We start from the raw sequence: 12,158 nt of genomic DNA, 5'->3' as shown, positions 1-12,158 counted from the left end.
AAACATTGAAAAAAAAATTTAAACTCAAGTCTTTTTTTTGAAATCTATAACTAAAAATATTCTAGGTCCATGAAAAAGAGGACTAACTCAAGCCACTATATAGACAGTCATGGCATCTCACTCATTTCCACACTTAAGTCAATTTACAGATTCACGGCCCCTTGAATAAAGACAACACAGTGTATAGATGTTGCTATAACACCACACATGCCTAATATAAATTTTCCTCAGATCCTTCCTTATAGGACCAATAGTCATTTATTCAGGTGCACTGAGGGAAGGGAAATACCTAAATTGTGTGAGAACGATGAATACTGGCTCCAGTTACTACTAACTCTCAAAGCCCAGAAATATACTATTGTTTCTAATTATGGAGACTCAGTAATAAATGAATTTTTTAACTTAGTTCAACCAGTGAGAGAGCAAAGCCAGCCTATGATTTCTCTCACCCAGTTTCTGAGAGTTTAAAGGATATGTATTGCGGGCACCTGGGTGGCTCAGTTGATTGAGCATCCGACTTCGGCTGAGGTCGTGACCTCATGGCTTATGAGTTCAAGCCCTGCGTCCGGCTCTGTGCTGACAGTTCAAAGCCTGGAACCTGCTTCAGATTCTGTGTCTCCGTCCCTCTCTCTGCCCCTCCCTCACTTGTTCTCTGTCTCTCTGTCTCTGTCTCTGTCTCTGTCTCTCTCTCTCTCAAAAATAAATAAACATTAAAATTTTTTAGATTTTAAATAAAGGAAATTTATTTCCACAGAAAACAGTAGAACACCCATTTGGTTCCCCAACATTTACATGACGGATATTATATTGGGACAGCTGTATGGAAACCACTGGAACTCTATCTCCCAGTTAGGGAGAAAATCAAAAGCAATAACACTCCTAGGCTTGATTTGGGGTAGTTTCCAAAATTCATTGCGAAAAAGCTTCAATATGCACATGTGGTGATTCCCATCACATCCATGTTCTATAACCAAATGTGCCAATATTGAAGTCTAATGGGTCTTATAGAAAGAGTTAGGGTTGATCTGTATAAATTGGCAATCCCAATTTCTTCTATTATTCCACATCTTATCTTTTCTTGGAGCCAACTGATACGACTCATCTGCTTGAATACAGTTCTAGATTTAATAATGCATTTTTTCCTTTCTAGTAAACACAGAACAACAGAAACAGATGGCTTTCACCTAACAAGAAAAGGCATTTATCTTTAAATGTACTGCCACAACCCAATCTGCAGGAACCAGGACTACCTCATCACCTCTTAACAGCCAAATAGGACTGAAAGAAATCTGAGTGAAACCCAGGAATCTCCAAGGACCCTCACCCATACTATCGGGAGCATCAATAAATGAAACTACTACAATCCTCTTCAGGCGAGCATTAGTGTTCTAGATCCCTCAGGAATGAAGGCCTACACCAATTCTCCGGTTCCTTAATCTCCACTCAAGACCAAGAGCCCTAATTAGCTGGTCAAAGTTAAAAAAAAAAAAAAAAGAAAGAAAAGAAAAAGCATAGTTACATAGCCTGGTGACCAGACACAAAACAGAAGGTATTTCCCCATTATGACTTCTTTAAGTTACCATACAATTTTTTCTACTCCTTAATCTTAATTTTTAAAATTTTTCTTTCTCTTCTTTTCGTATAGGTTTTGAACACAGATTGTACATACATACCACTTAGTCTAAAGGCCGAATATTGGAACATGGTAATGACTCAATGACAAGAGAAAGGGATATCACCCAAAGATCCTGGACTTTTGCAGAGCCAGGGCTCCCTGAAAGTGTCTCTGAAGCAGTAGGTGCACATGGTTTATCTCCCACTGTAGATGGGTAGGAACACATGCTTGTGCAGTATATGGGGACAGCTGCCACAGGTAAGGTATCAATGCTGAGTAGCTAAAAGATAAACATAGTAGCTATTTTTCTGTCAGCCCTATGTTTTCTACTCAGGATTCTTAGAGGAAACTAACTCTCCTGCCTGACCACAGGCTGGCATGAAACCTAAGCTGACCCACTCAGAGTCTCCCTCTCAGCCTCACTCTCACTACCTCTCTCACGAGTCGGAATCTTGAATTAAGAAAAACACTTTAAATGCAGGGTGTCCGATTTCAACAGGGATCTCAAGACTTAGGAAGGAATCCTTCTATATATCAAGTTGGCTTTGCCTACAATGATTTCAAGATGCCTAATACCATCTTTTCACTCTCTGATCACCCCAAAGAAAGTAGGGGTCATTACTGTTTCAACTTCCCGACCTGACCTGCAAATTTCTCTTCATCTGTATCCATTCTTACTCTCTCGCCTTCTGTCACAGTGAAAAAAAAGTGCTCACACCTGTTTAAGGGTAACTCTTCCCTCTGCACACCTGATCCCATCTCTATCTTCTCTGAATTCCTGCTCTATTTTTTTTAAGATTTTATTTTTTTTATAAAATTTTTTTAATGTTTATTTATTTTTGAAACAGAGAGAGACAGAGCATGAACCGGGGAGGGTCAGAGAGAGAGGGAGACACAGAATCTGAAACAGACTCCAGGCTCTGAGCTGTCAGCACAGAGCCCGACGCGGGGCTCGAACTCACAGACCACGAGATCATGACCTGAGCCGAAGTCAGACGCTTACCGACTTGAGCCACCCAGGCGCCCCTAAGATTTTACTTTTAAGTAATCTCTGCACTCAACGTGGGGCTCAAACCTACAATCCCCAGATCAAGAATCACACACTCCACCTACAGAGCCAGCCGGGTGTCCCGTCCCTGCTCTATTATATCCTCCATGCCATACACTGAATTTTTCCCACTTCTCCTTACCCTACGCTGCCCCCCAGTTATTATCCTCCCTTCTTCCCTTCACAGCTAAGTTTCTTTAAAGAGCCATAAACACACAGTCTTCCGAACCTTCCACTCCTTCTCTCACTACAAATCTAGATTTTGTCACCATTGTGCCCACTCATCCACCCTCACCAAGAACACTAATGAACTACTTGCTGCTAAATGATGTGGAAACTTCAGTCTTCCTGTCACTAAACCTTGCCTCCCAGGTACCAGCCCAACTGGTTCTCCTTCCTCTCTGCTTGCCCTTCTCAGAATCTATTACTATCTTCCCTTCCCAAACCTCCCCCTTTAATGCTTGTATGCTAAAGGTTATGGTCCTAAGGTTCCTGCCCCCTTATTCCACCTTCTTTCCCTGTGCATTTTCATGCATTTCCAGGGTTTCAAATACAACCAGCATACGGCTCACTTCAAAATCACTACCTCTATTCTGCCTACTAGACATTCCTTTCTCAAACAGAGCATGTCCCAAACTGCTCTCATCTACCTTCCACTCCCTAAGATCAACAATAATTATTCAACTGTAGTGTACCACCATTCAACAATGGAGCTTGTCAAAAATGCAGATACCTACACCCCCCTGTAATCCACCTCCCTCCAGGAAACATGACCTTATAGGATTTTATATAGGTGAAATAGAAAATCTTTATATATAATAATCACCCCCAGAATATGATGATGCTGGTGGTCCAAGTTTTGAGAAATAATAATCAGGGATTTTTTTTTTTCCCTATGTGGGACACACACAGGAAATTATTTTTGTATAGTATCCTTGGGAAAACAGAGGAAACTGCTCACAGCTGGCCAAAAATTGGGAAGAAGCAAACTAGTAACTGGTAACCCACTGGTGGCACCTCAGTGAAGAGCTCTAAAAGAAATGAGTGAACAGTAGCCTATTAAGACAATCAATCAGGATAGTTTCCAACCAAGTTGAGCTTCAGATAGTTTGGGCATAAATGAGTTTGAAATTGTTCTCTATGGCATATATTTTTGTAGTCTCAGCATTCTATGCTGCCAAATAATAAGGGAATCATAAGTTTTAACAAACAGGCAGGAGATAAGGTTCATAATGTTTGAGGAAACTCTCAGAACACCCTCTGAGTAGAAGACTTTCCCATCTCCTATCAGTGGAAGGGCAGGGCCCAGATTTTCCTTAGAAATAATTTGGGTGCTCAGTACAGCTTAGTACCTCCCATTCTTCTTTGTCAATATAATTTTCTTCTTTCAGGGGGAAAAAAGGAGGAGAGAGGGAAACAAACCACAAAAGACTCTTAACGACAGAGAACAAACTGAGGATTAGTGGAGGGAGATAGGTGGGATATGGGCTAGATGGGTGATAGGTATTAAAGAGGGCACATAGTGGGATGAGCACTGGGTGTTCATGTGATGAATCACTGAATTCTACTCCTGAAACAAATATTGCACTGTATGTTAACTAAAATGTAAATTAAAAAAAAAATTTTTTCTCCTTTCACCTTATCCCCAAGATTCTATTGTTTTTGTTATAGGAAAGGGAAATAAAATAACAAAAAAATGTAAGGGGACAATATTTATAAACACTGAACAAAAGAATGATTATAGTAAGTTTGTTTTTTAAAAAGCTAATGACTATCTGGATTACAAAAAAGAAAAGAAAAAGCTCATGACTATAATCATTAAAACAAGGGCACCTGCATAGCTCAGCCGGTTGAGCGTCAGACTCTTGATTTTAGCTCAGGCCATGATCCCATGATCATGGGATCGAGCCCCATGTCAAGTTCCATACAGCATGGAGCCTGCTTAAGATTCTCTCCATCTCCCTCTGCCCCTCTCCCCAGCTTATGCTCTCACTCCCTCTCTAAAAAAAAAAAAATAATAATTAAAAAATAATAATAATAATAATACAATTTCCAAATAGCAATGACATAGAACTAAAATGTTTTAAAGACTGCTTCAAAAAATATGAAGATGCAAAGAGGAGCAAATCAATATAAGAATAAGACAGAATGTTGTTTTCAGTATCATAATATGAAAATGAAAGTAATGATTTAATTATTTTTTCTACCATCCAATAGAACTAGAAAAATTTTTCCATTCTGGTATGAATGGCTTTCAGATTCAACTTTTAGAAAATAGAATTTTCTGGGGCTCCTGAGTGGCTCAGTCGGTTGGGCGTCCAGCTTCAGCTTGGGTCATGATCTTGCGGTTTGTGAGATTGAGCTCTGCGTCAGGCTCTGTACTAAGAGCTCAGAGCCTGGAGCCTGGAGCCTGCTTCGAGTATGTATGTCTCTGTCTCTCTGTCTCTCTCTCTGTCTCTCTCTGTCTCTCTCTCTCTCTCTCTGCCCCTCCCACTTGTGCTCTGTCTCGTCTCTCGAAAATAAATAAACAATAAAAAAAAAAGAAAATATAGTTTTCCTTGAAAACAATTTCTAAAAAATTTCAAAATTAAAAATATTTTGGGACACCTGGGTGGCTCAGTCAGTTAAGTATCTGACTCTTAATTCTGGCTCAGGTCATAACCTCATAGTTCATGGGACTGAGCCCCATGTTTGGCTCTGTGCTGACAGCATGGAGACTGCTAGGGATTCTCTCTCTCCCTTTTCGCCCCTCCGCCTCCTTTCTCTCTCTCTCTCAAAATAAATTAATTAATTAATTAAAATATTTTAGTGGCTCTACTTCCAAATAATATGACAGAATCAACACAAATCAAAAAAAAAAAAAAAAAAGAGCAAAACAGAAGTAAAAACTATCTTTGTTAGCCTTGTTAGCCTGCTACCTAAATATTACTTATAAGGAAAACTACCTTAAAAATTAGGGCATAATTCTATAGTTCACTTACATTCTATAAAGTACATTTTTAAAAAGGAAGTCATTTTTATTTTATTTCTGTAAAGCTTTGCTCCAAGATGCATGGCCATAAGTTGCTTACCTTGTCCATTTCCAGTATTGTCAACATCAGCCAAACACAAACAGCCTTGGTCAAATTCTTCTTTTTCTCCCAGAACAGTAGACCACCAATCCCGGGCTTTAAATAAAGACATTTTCGTTCACTATAAAAAGAAAGCATTTATTTATAGTAAAAATCTACTTCACACCATGAATTATGAATTAATTATTTCTTAAGGCATAGCAAATTAAACTTGGACAATGTTAAAACATTTCTGAATTTAACTTTAATTTTGTATTTTGCAAACATATGTGAAACCACAAATCAAATGGCTGGAAACATAATCAAATATTTTGCAATGCCATTGGAGAGTCAGTCTGAAAAATTATACGTGTATGTTGGGCCAATTCTCTCTTCTGGGACATGTAGTAGACAATGACACACAGTAACAAAAAAAATATTCTTTGTAGGATCAAGATTCAAATTCTAATAGCACTCGTTAGTACATAATTCCTTAGCAAAATACCTAATTTTCCTACAGTTTGGTCACTGAAAAGACTGCATCATCTCATGCCACAATGAGTTGCTGAGAAAAGCAAATGAAGTCAAACGTATCAAATGGCTAACACTGGAACTAGTATATTACAAGGACTCAAAAAGCATTCACACCCTTTCCCCATTCTAATTGTAGACAGGCAAAATGGAAGAAGAAAATTCACACCAAAAAAGAACCAGGAAAACCAGGTATAGGTGCATTTATACCACTATACCACTAACCATCTGTGACACTGGCAACCCATAAAACTTCTCTCTGCTTTGATTTCTCATCTAGAATAAGGGTATACCAGCAACATCTACCACAAAGTTACCGACATGGGTGAATGTGAATGCCCACTGGACCCCAAATTATAACACAAACATCACATATCCTGAGATTCTGTGAAAGTTCATTTATCCAACATAAATAAGCCTTTCCTTCATGCTACCCTGATTTAAATAATAGGAAATACAGTCAATTTTCCTTATTTATAAAGACATTCCATTCTATAAGGTCACAGCAAACACTGAGTTAGTAAATACTGAACTATTGCCTCTAGGGGAAATAGAGAAGCTCCTGTGAGCCTCTAGTCACAACTTTTTCATCAACCAATCAATACATAACTTTGTTTTTTGTGTTTCTCTGTTTAAAACCACTTTATTTAATATACTCTTGATTCATTAACATTCAACTCTACAGTCAGCAACACTGTAACTCATATATTTGAAGGAAGCTTATCTGATACATGTATTTTCTCTGTAAGGTATATCACAGCCTTCTTGCACCTAATTAGAAACATTACACAGCACTTAAGCATTTTATATGGGGATGATTTTAAACAAAAATCAGAGCATATAAATAAATAAACAAATCCAAACAACAGAGATGTGGAAAACATGGCACTAAGTAGGCCACAAAAAGGACACTTATTTATAGTATAAGAGCTGAAACAAGAAGGCAAAGAATCACTGTGATTGATATCTTCCAGGTACATGTGTGTCAAGTGACTTAAATTTTTTTGCCACTCTGTGTATGACCATTCATGACCCAAAAGCACCATAAGTATTGACTCTGGTATCAAAAATAAATTTTAGCAAACAGGTAAACTCACAAATATGGAATGTGCAAATAATGAGGATCAACTATACATTTAAAAAATGTAAATCAGGGGCGCCTGGGTGGCTTAGTCAGTTAAGTGTCCGACTTCGGCTCAGGTCTTGATCTCACCGTTCGTGGGTTCGAGCCCCGCATTGGGCTCTGTGCTGACAGCTCAGAACCTGGAGCCTGTTTCAGATTCTGTGTCTCCCTCTCTCTCTGCCCCTCCCCCACTTGCACTCTGTCTCTCTCTGTATCAAAAATAAATAAACATTAAAAAAAATTTTTTTTTTAAATGTAAATCAGGGGCTCCTGGATGGCTCAGTCGGGTAAGCATCTGACTCGGCTCAGGTCATGATCTCACAATTCTTGGGTTCAAGCCCCGCATCAGGTTCTGTGCTGACAGCTTGGAGCCTGGAGCCTGCTTCAGATTCTGTGTCTCCCTCTCTCTCTGTGTCCCTCCCCTTCACACTCTGTCTCTCTCTCTCTAGAATAAACATTAAAAATAAATTAAAAATAAAAAATAAAAAATGTAAATCAATCTGCTTCTTAAAGTATGCCTTCCACATAGGTTAATCATAGAAAGCAAGACCACTTGCTTTCCTTAAATTGGCCAAGAAATTAGCTGAGAATCATGCAGTGGTGAAAAGTACAGACTCCGGAGGTGGTCAGTGTGAATTTGGATATATGTTCCATACAAACCAAGAAACCAAGGACAGGTTACTAAGAGTTACCAAAACTCCCCATACTTCAGCTTCCTCATCTATAAAATAAAGAGGAATAAATAAGAATGCAGTAGAGGCAACCTATGAAAAGGAAGAAAATATTTGCAAATTATATATCTAATTATGATTAATATACATAATACATAAAGAACTCATGAATATCAACAAAAAAATTGTTTTCATGGGCAAAGGACTTGAATAGACATTTAACCCAAGAAGAGTTACATGGTCAAAAAGCATGTGAAACAATGTTCAACATCACTAATCATTAGGGAAATGCAAATCAAAAACATAATGAAATACCACCTCACACCCATTAGGACAGCTACTACAAAAAAAAAACAAAAAACAAACAAAAAACCCAGAAAATAACAAGTGTTGGCAAGGATGTGAAGTAACTGGAACCCTTGTGCATTGTTGATGAAAATCTAAAATAGTGCAACCACTATGGAAACTGTATGGTGGTTCCTCAAAAAATTAAAAATATAAATTACCATATGATCCACTCATTCTACTTCTGGGTATATATCCAAAGGAAATGAAAACAGGAGTTCAAAGAGACATTTGCACTCTTATGTTCATAGCAGCATTATTCACAGTATCTAAAAGGTAGAGGCAACCCAAGTTGGGTTGTCCATCAGTGGATGAGTGGATAAACAAAGTGTGGCATATACATACAATGGAGTATTATCAGTCTTAAAAAGGAGGGAAATTCTGACACATGCAACATGAATGAACCTTAAGAACATTATGTTAAGTGAAATAAACCAGTCAAAAAGACAAATACTGCATGTTTCCACTTATATGAGGTACCTACAGTAGTCAAATTCATGGAGAGTAGAATGGTGGCTGCCAGGGTTGGGGTGAGAGAGAAGTGGGAAGCTTTAGTTGATGGGTATAGAGATTCAGTTTTACAAGGTGAAAAGTTTTGGAGACTGGTTGCACAAAAATGTGAATGTACTTAATACTACTGAACTGTACACTTAAAAATGGTTAAGATGCGGCACCTGGATGGCTCAGTCAGTTAAGCATCTGACTCTTGGTTTTGGCTCAGGTCATGATCTCACAGCTTTCGAGTTCAACCCCCACATCAGGCTCTGCACTAACAGCACAGAGCCTGCTTGGGATTCTCTCTCTCTCCCTCTCTCTTTGCCCCTCCTCTGCTCACACACTCTCTCACTCTCTCTCCCAAAATACATAAACTTTTTAAAAAATAGTTTTAAAAAATTATAATAAAAATAAAAAAATAAAAAATAAAAAAGTTAAGACAGTAGGGTGCCTGGGTGGCTCAGCTGGTTAAGCACCTGACTTCTGATTTTGGCTCAGGCTATGATCTCACGATTTGTGAATTCCAGCCCCACGTCAGGCTCTGTGCTGGCAGTGCAGAGCCTGCTTGGGATTCTCTCTCTCTTCCTCTCTCTCTCTCAAAAAATAAATAAAAAAATAAACTTTAAAAATATTTTTAAGTGGTTAGGGTGGTAATTTTATGTTATGTATATTTTCTCACAATTCAAAATAAAAATAAAAACTTAGTTTGAAAAAAGGAACACGGTTTTATTAGCACAACACTTGGCACAAATAAGCACTCAATAAACGTCAGCCATTGCTATGGTTTTTACCCTTTTTATGATATTTTTTAAAACCTACATTGAAGAAAAGAAACAAATGTCCTTCAATGTGTGAATAAACAAACTATGGTACAGCCTTACCATGGAATAAAACTCAGCAATATTTTTTAAATGAAGTAACAACAACTTGGATGGATCTCAAGAGCATTATGCTGAGTGAAAAAAAAAACACCCAATCCCAGGGGTGCCTGGGTGGCTCAGGCAGTTAAGTGTCTGAATCCTGATTTCGGCTCAGGTCATGATCTCAGGGTCTCAAGATTAAGCCTGGCAGAGGGCTTCTCACTGGGCATGGAGCCTGCTTAAGATTCTCTCTCTCCCTCTCTCTCTGCCTCTCCCCCTGTTTGTGCTCACACTCTATCTCTCTAAAATAAAAAAATAAAACAAATAAAAAGTCTTAAAAACATCCAATCCCAAAAGATCATATATTAAATAATTCCATTTCTATAACATTTTCAAAATGACAAAATTAAACTGATGGAAAATAGATCAGCAGTTGCCAGGGTTAAGGGAGGGCGTGACTTTAACAGACTAGTAGAAGGGGATTTCTTTGAGATGACGGAAAAGTTCTGTACCCTGATTTTGGTGGTGGTTTCATGGGATAAATTTTAATTTCTTTGAGCCATATTCCAAAAAGAAAAGTGTACGTAATGTAAAACTTAGTGAATCTAAATAAGACTTATAGTTTAGTCATAGCATTGTATAAATGTCAATTTAGTAGTTTGATAATTGTTCTGTTATTATTAGGAAATCACTACTTTTGCAACTTCTATGTGAGTATAATATTATTTCAATGACCAGTTTAAGGAAACAAACAAGAAAGAAAGAAAGAAAGAAAGAAAGAAAGAAAGAAAGAAAGAAAAGAAAAGAAAAGAAAAGAAAAGAAAAGAAAAGAAAAGGCAAGCTTCACTCAAGGCCTCTATTTACACTAAAAAAGAAATCAGATAAAGGCAAGGTGTTGATGGACATGAAGGGAAAAATACATAATAGGTAAATAAACTTAAAATGAGTTTTAACATATGTGGGAGAGTTTCTGAAAAACATCTGCATCACTTGTTATTACTAATGGCATTATATAACCATACAAATTGCCAGATGACTAAACTTCAAATCTGGCAGCAAGCATACAAAAAATGTAATAAACACTTTATTACACTTTTATTAGATTTTTTTATTTGAGAGGGAAGTAACAGTACTTAATAAGTGCCATATATTCTCATTATATATTCAGAAATATATGGAAAGTTGTAATATACCATATCATTAGACTACCAGTATAAAGATACATCATTCTCTTGCAGCCCAGAGAAGAGTGTTACCCAAATTCAGTACCACTCAAAGACTCACTTGGAGGGTTCACAGCATTTATCATATAGTTGTCATCATGGCTGTGATTTATTACAGCGAAAGAATACAAAGTATAATCAGAAAAGGGAAAAGGTGCATGGGAGAAGGGTGTGGGGGAGCTGAGAGGAAATCAGACACAAGCTTTCAAGGTAGAAAACCTGGGCTCTGTGGTCAGAGGCCAGGGGGAAAAAAAGGAAAGATGGCCAGAAAACTGAATAGGGGCATCAAATGAGACCAAAGGAAAACCAGGAGTGAGCCACCTGTAAGGAAATGAAAAAAGGTATATCTAGAAAAAGAGAATGGCCAGCTATATGAAATGCTGCTGATAATATCATAAAGAATAAAGACTTAGAGGCACAATCTCCATTTGGAGACATAGCCAAAAACAGAAATCAATAGGCTAACCAACAAGTGTGAGATCCTTTGCACACATTCAGCATCAGCCAGTTCAAAGGACTCTTACAGAGAGAAAATAGAAAGGGAAGATCTATATGTTCAGCATCCAAAAGGGTCACTTTCACCTCATGCACGCAGAAGAGAAAACCTCATGGGTTTTCTATAGAACAGATTAAATGCCTAAGTAATGGTCATAGAGAAGAGTTTTTTCCATCAATGCTATTAAATGATATTTTTAAAAAATCAAAGTGCTAAGATAAGAGACCACAAAAGACATAGCTACTGTTTGAATATAAACACACATGACTGAAATAGCTATTATGTGAAAATGGCCTCAAAATCCTGAGTTAATGAACAAATTTTTTCAGTTTGCTAAAATAAAAATGAAAAACAAAAAAACCCTCCAATATGAAAAATTAACTCTCCAACATAGAGAGTTGTCTGTAAATGGAAATGTTCTACATCAAACTATTTTTCAAGGACTTGTAGCATAGAATTTAAGATCTATTCTTACTAACAAAACAACACAGGCAACATTTAGTTTCTGTTTCTCCTGCTCTCAGTTTCTCCTTAGTCACCCTTTACTTCACTAGCTGCTGAAAGCCCTCCTTTTCTACACTGTTCAGCTCCTTGCTACCCAAAGTGTAGTCCCTGGACCAGCATCAGTATTACCCAAGAACTTGTGATGCAAAATCTCAGCCTCATGTCAGACAAAATACCCAGATGATTCACATGCACCT

The 12,158-nt window shown here is 37.7% G+C and overlaps 1 protein-coding gene across 6 annotated transcripts in view; it reads right to left on the bottom strand.

The window, feature by feature from the left end:
- BBS9 (Bardet-Biedl syndrome 9) overlaps positions 1 to 12,158 on the bottom strand; it is a 434,296-nt gene that overhangs the window by 411,457 nt on the left and 10,681 nt on the right. For all 6 annotated transcript variants that reach the window (XM_042921827.1, XM_042921788.1, XM_042921820.1 and 3 more), the window contains exon 2: positions 5,735 to 5,855. In XM_042921827.1, coding sequence (XP_042777761.1) covers positions 5,735 to 5,846 — 112 coding nt within the window. In that variant the 5' untranslated portion in view covers positions 5,847 to 5,855. The remainder of the gene's footprint in view (positions 1 to 5,734; positions 5,856 to 12,158) is intronic.

The sequence above is a fragment of the Panthera leo genome, chromosome A2 (genome assembly GCF_018350215.1).
Source record: "Panthera leo isolate Ple1 chromosome A2, P.leo_Ple1_pat1.1, whole genome shotgun sequence".
Lineage (NCBI taxonomy): Eukaryota > Metazoa > Chordata > Mammalia > Carnivora > Felidae > Panthera > Panthera leo.
This window is presented reverse-complemented; position numbering and strand designations above follow the sequence as displayed.